Below are 6,378 nucleotides of genomic sequence, written 5' to 3'. Positions count from 1 at the left end.
TGGTTAGGTATCTCTCTTTTTTTAATTATGCCATCTCTTTTCAATGCCTATTAAAGTTTTTGTGTCATATTACTGCATATGTGGTTATAGTTTTGTATAACACTCAGCTAGAGTTATCAAACAGCTGGCTTATTTTCTACATTTATTATATGGAAGCAGCATAGGAGAAAAAGCTGCTTTCAATCAGTCTTTTAAAAGAAACAACCTACTATAAGCTTTTTACCTTCTACTGCAGTGATACCATCAGCTATTCTGCTTTCATTTCCTATATACTACTTACCGCAATCTAGGACATCTACATTAACCAACAGAATTAAGACAAAAATACTATATAATGTGGGCATTAAAAAAAACAACTTTAAATTCTAGTATTAAATAGGTGCAATTAACGCTAATGAAATGTCTGTAAATAATTTTAAAAGAACGAAATAATTCTGTACAAAACAATTTATTTAAAAAATTAAAATAGGTATTCTTATATATTTATATATAAACTTCTATTGTTCTATAAATATAAATGATTTTGACATAGTGAACAGAAATAAATGTGTACCAAATTGACACAGTTATTCATTTTAGGATATGATTAGTCACAGATTATATTTTTGGCAGGAATGTAAATAAAAAGTTTGAAACGATACATCATTAGAGTAGCAAGTCTGTTGTGTCACAGAAATGATTAAATATGAAAATGAGTTTGCCACTGAAAACTGACACATCTTGTATAAACCTATTACAGAAGTATGAGCTGTAACAGTTTATAGAGAGACTACCAACCAATCATAGACAGTTTTTGCAGATTTACATATAAATGACTACACTGAAACATCAGGCTGTTGATTCTTTCGGGTTTCAAACATTTTTTTTCCCCTCCTGGTAGCATAAATCATCATTCTTTCTGGTCAGCTATTAACACAAAGGAATGAAACCCAACAGTTATAAAGATTTGCAGAAATAAAAATGTCAATGTCGAACATATTCAAAAATGCAACTTGCTGAGAGTTTTTGCTCTGTTTATTCCCCCAAACCTTTATTATTGACCACACTGAACTGATTTGCAAAAGCCTTTTCAGCAGTTTTTTTTAGCAAATTCATTAAGGGGGAGGAAAAAATCTACCAAGGAAACATTGCTCACAACAATGCTAATAAATGGGGTATCGAATTACAATTTAAAAAAAGAGAGAGAGAACAGCCTTCTTGCTCACTGCAGTGTTAATAACAACAGCCAAGAGACTTATTTCTACAGAAGATACAAAGCAAATTGTAAGCTCAATATATTACAAAGTTAGGAGAAAAGTTACAGTTCCTTAAAATCTATCAAATATATATGGGAGATGGTAAGAATACTTGACTCCCAGCTATTCTGTTCTGCACCTTCATAGGACACAACTTTAAACATAGCTTAGAAAGCACCCTTTTGCTGGCTGAGTATTTTCTTCCACAACGACAAAACATGTAGTTAGGTGAGACAGTTCTCTTCTGCAAGCTCCTCCCACAATGTTCCTACAACAGGTAGAACGGCTTGTTTTCTTTCCTCTTCAGGTTACACCGAGGAAAGATAAGTCCATTCTTTGTCTGCAGCTGGTGTGCAACACAAATCCCATTAACTGTGCCACCAACAACCTCCTAGGCAGGTTTCCTGAAACCAACGGTTCCTGATTGTAAATGGCTCTAACGCTAGGGTCAATTAAAGTCCTAATTTTGGATTTACAAGAAAAAGGTCTCTTAACTTCTAATTTTTCAATGCTGCACTGAACATAAAATATTTGTTTTCTTGTGTTTAAAAACAGAAAAGTCTGAAAAAGGGAGTTTAAAAAATGTTTTAAATATGTACGAAAAAGCTTTGCAACTTAAATACAAACATACTTACAAAATCTTACAGAGACTATTTACAACAATCTCAAAATCACATTTCCAACTTTCAGGGAAAATTTAATCCAGATGAAGACAAGAGGAATAGTATGTGCCTCTATCAATGTTCTTAGGATCGGTTTTCTGTGGGCTGGGGAGAAAAATTTCTGACCTAGATGATTTCAGGGTGTGTACATTTCTCTCTCTTTCTCTGCTTGCTCTTCCAATCTCTGGTCAGGCTGCGGAGAAACAACAAAGTTGATGTGTGAACAACAAGCTGATGTTGAACTTCACACTGTAGTTTCTCCTTGTTTGCTGTTGGTAAGTCTGGTATAGAATTTCCTCCAGGAATTGAGTGTTTTTCCAGACCAGATCCAGAAGCCTGAAGTGATTCCCACAATTAGGGTCATGAGATATTTGATCATGAAGACTGTGAAGTCTGGGCTCATTGGGGGGTAATGGTAGTTACTGGGGCAAGGAATGGCATAGCTCTTGCAGCTTTGAGCAAACCAACTCCTTTCCCACTGTTCCCTAAACGCTTGCTCATAAAAATAACAGGCAATCACTATGGTGGCAGGCACTGTATACAGAACGCTGAAGATCCCAATCCTCACCATTAGCTTCTCCAGTTTTTCTGTCTTGGTGCCATCATGCTTCATAATAGTCCTAATTCTGAAAAGAGAAACAAATCCAGCCAGGAGAAAAGAAGTACCAATGAATAAGTACACAAACAAGGGTGCCAGCACGAAGCCACGCAAAGCATCTACATTGTTGATGCCCACAAAACAGACACCACTCAGCACATCGCCATCAACCTGTCCCAAGGCCAGGATAGTGATGGTTTTGATGGCTGGCACAGCCCAAGCAGCCAAGTGGAAGTATTGTGAATTAGCCTCAATGGCTTCATGGCCCCACTTCATGCCTGCAGCCAGGAACCAGGTGAGAGAAAGGATGACCCACCAGATAGAGCTGGCCATACCAAAGAAATACAGCATCATAAACAGGATGGTGCACCCTTCTCGCTTGGTGCCTTGGGCCACAGTTCGGGAACCATCGTCAGAAAAGCGCTCATTACACACCACTTTCTCTTCCAGCAGAAACCCTGCAATGTAGGCCACAGCCACGGCAGTGTAGCACCCCGAGAGGAAGATGATGGGTCTCTCCGGGTAACTGAAACGCTTCATATCCACTAGGTAGGTGAGAACTGTGAAGAGGGTGGAGGCACAGCACAGCACAGACCAGATACCAATCCAGGTACGCGAGAAGCGCAGCTCCTCCTGCCCAAAATACATGAGCCCGTGGGGGCGTCCAGGGTCACAGGGAGCTCCGCAATCTTTCTCGCCCAGGAAGCGGTAATTCAGGTAGGAAGGTACCTTGAGCACCCGGGGGCAGCTGAACCTGCCCGCCCGGTCCGCCAGGTGGCTCCCTCCGCCGCCCCCGCCGCCGGGCCTGAGTTGAGGATTGCTGGTCCAAAACTCGGGTCCCAGAGAGGGAGTGGGCGTACCGCGCTCGGAGTTGTTCTGGCCCACGCAGAGCTCTCCGGCGCCGTGCACGGGGAATTTTTCGCAGCGCAGCGTGTCCGGCCACTGGAAGCCGAACTTGTTCATGAGCGCTTCGCAACCCTGGCGCGCCCGCTCGCAGAGGGAGCGGCAGGGAGGCAACGCCTGCTCCAAAACGGTGCAGACGGGCGCGTACATAGAGCAGAGGAAGAACTTGAGCTCCGCCGAGCACTGCACTTTGACCAGCGGGTAGAACTGGTGCACCTCCAGACCCGCGTCCTCCTGGTTCGTGTGACCCAGCAAGTTGGGCATGATGGTCTGGTTGTAGGCGATATCCGTGCACAGCGGGATGGTAATGGGCTGGCAATAGCCGTGGTCCGGCACGGAGATGCCACGCTCGCCGTTGTACTGCGGCTGAGGTGGCGCCTGGCCCCGAGCGGAGAGCATCGGAGCCTCCGTCCACACGAGCAGCACCGCCAGCAGCAGGAGAAGCCACGGAGAGCGCCCTAGGGCCTGGCTACCCCCTGCTGAAGGCGAGGCTGCTTTGGCTCCGCTGCAAACTTGCCGACTCCACTTCTCGGCCATACTTCGCTGGCTCCTCTCGCCTTCGCTGCCTCGATCGACGACGTTTCCCGGCCCGCCGGGCTGCTGCTGCTGCTGCTGCTGCGCTTTAGATCTCCTGCCAGCGCAAACTTGAGACTCATGAAGGAAAGGCAGGAGGGAGCCAGCTCAGCAGCTGCTGCCGTCGCGCACTCTTCAACTGCGCCGCCAACCCTCTCTTCTCCGCCGGGCAGAGCGCAGAAGATCCAGCTGCTCTTTGCCTCTTGCTGCTGCTGCTGCTGCGGCCGCCGCCGCCTCTTCTTCCGCCACCGCTGCCGCCTGACCATTTGTGGCAATCCCTCAAGCCTTCTCTCCCTCGAACCGGTTTCCAGGCACCCCGCAGTCTGCTTTTCACCAAAAGGGAGGAGCCTTGAAACCGACGCCTAAGTTTGCCTGCGTTAGGGACCGTCGCCCAATATGTCTTCGCGCTTCCGAACGCAGTAGAAGTGCAGGTAGCTGCTACAGAGTAATCCCCCCCCCCCTTCACTTCCCTTCGTGACCCCGTCCAACTTCTGCGAGACACGAAAAGAGGGACCGGTCGGTTGTGAAAGGAGGTCAAGGCTGACGGGGTTTGCCTTAGAAAGAAGGTGAAAACCTTGGAAAGTTAGCCCCATGCGTTGCAAGCAGCTAATGAATGGAAGGGGTGCGGGGAGCTGGCATGGAAGCAAACTTTTTTTTGCCTGAGATTTACACGAATAAATTCATTTTAAAAGGAGAGGACAAGAGGCAACATAAGATTATAGGTAACCTTATGAGTAAAAAGTTAAGAGAGTTTGCAATCCGGAAAGTTTCTGGTATATCGAATGAAATGAAAACCCTAAATATTTTTATTTTAAACGTTTGGAAACTGACTGGGGCAGCTTCCTGCTTGTCCTTCTTCAACGAAATAAAAATGAAACAAATACCTTTTTTAAAAAAAAAACAACTAAGAAACTTTATGGCATGGCTTCTTCCCAGAAATTTAAATTTAAATGACAAATTCTCCCCCTGATTAGAAAATGCATCAGAAATTCCATTAATGAGGACTGAAAGATTCACTTGAATAGATAACTCAGAGAACTAAAGATCCAGCCCTCCCAAAAATACAGGAATAAAGTTTAATATAAAATGGAACCCTATTATGTATTGCATGATGCACAGAATCATAGACTAAGTCAAGCATAGTTTAATCAAGTCTCTTTTTAAAATCCAGCATGCTTGCATTCTTTCCCATTAAAATCCAGAAACTATTGTTCAATAAACAATATCTAAGTATTTACATAGAGACTCAGCTCTTGGGTCTGTCACTAGCATCAGATGTGTCTGAATGCTTTCAAATTTAATAATTTATTAAATTAATATGTCACTCACTGCATAGTGAAACAACTCTGGAATGTGGGAGCTAAGATAGCAAAGCGCAAAGGTGAATAGATTTAGATTACCATTAAAACATATGCCAACTGTCTTGACCTTTGATTGAGTTCATATAATACACCAAACCACAAACTGGATTAGAATTTTAATTTGTTAGCAAACCCATCCTCTTTGGTTAGTTCAATGTGTCACATGATTTCATAAATTTGATTAAGTAAGTAAATATGGGGAAATTAACCATAGGTAAGAATTTGTACAAAGACAGCCTCTGTTTCAAGCATACCCATAAACTTAGATATTTTATAATCAAGGCCAGATTTCTCCAACTTGGAAACCTCCAGGTCTGTTGAGACTAAAAGCCAGCTAGTCCATTCTTTCCAATGACACAGGATGAATGAGAAATCAGGCCATGCCAGCTTGGAATTCTGGGAGTTTCCCAGAATCCAGCACAATACTAAAGATGCTTCATAAGAAGTAGACCAATGTTCTTTAAAGAAGGTTCCTCAAACAACTTGAAGGTGTAATGCAAGCAACTTAAAAAATGTCTTTCGTTTCAAAGTACCTTCATAAAATATAGTAGAAACAAACTGCATTATTAAAATAGGTTTAATTTCAATTATATATATATATATATATATATATATATATATATATATATATATATATATATATATATATATATATATATATATATATTATAAAGGAGGAATAGATTTGGTGATCATCTAGAGCAGGGGTATCAAATTTGATTTCATTGAGGACCACATCATGGTTGTGTTTGAACTTGGGGGGCCAGGGTGGGTGTGGCCAGCTTGACGTCATTTGTGTCATGGGCGCCCTCCTGAGCTCCATTTTCTCTGACAGAGAGTTGCAGGAAGTCGTCGCAGCGGAATTCAGAGCTCAGGAGCCTATTTTCAGTGGCAGAGAGTTCTTTGCTGTTTCCAGGGTGGCCCTGCGGGCCATATCTAAGCACCCCATGAGCTGGATCGCCCCCGAGACTTGAGTTTAACACCACTGATCTAGAGCTATCTCCTTCCCCAGTAGTATTCCTGATAGATGATCATCTAGCCTCTAG

The 6,378-nt window shown here is 43.1% G+C and overlaps 1 protein-coding gene across 1 annotated transcript; it reads right to left on the bottom strand.

Annotated features, from left to right (window-relative positions):
• Positions 1-432: 432 nt before the first annotated feature.
• Positions 433-5,024, bottom strand: FZD1 (frizzled class receptor 1). The gene has a single exon (XM_034401851.3). The coding sequence runs from the start codon at positions 3,933-3,935 to the stop codon at positions 2,142-2,144; it is 1,794 nt and encodes a 597-aa protein (XP_034257742.1). The 5' UTR covers positions 3,936-5,024; the 3' UTR covers positions 433-2,141.
• Between the last annotated feature and the right edge of the window lie 1,354 nt (positions 5,025-6,378).

The sequence above is a fragment of the Pantherophis guttatus genome, chromosome 4 (assembly GCF_059756535.1).
Source record: "Pantherophis guttatus breed Tessera chromosome 4, ASM5975653v1, whole genome shotgun sequence".
Classification (NCBI taxonomy): Eukaryota; Metazoa; Chordata; class Lepidosauria; order Squamata; family Colubridae; genus Pantherophis; species Pantherophis guttatus.
This window is presented reverse-complemented; position numbering and strand designations above follow the sequence as displayed.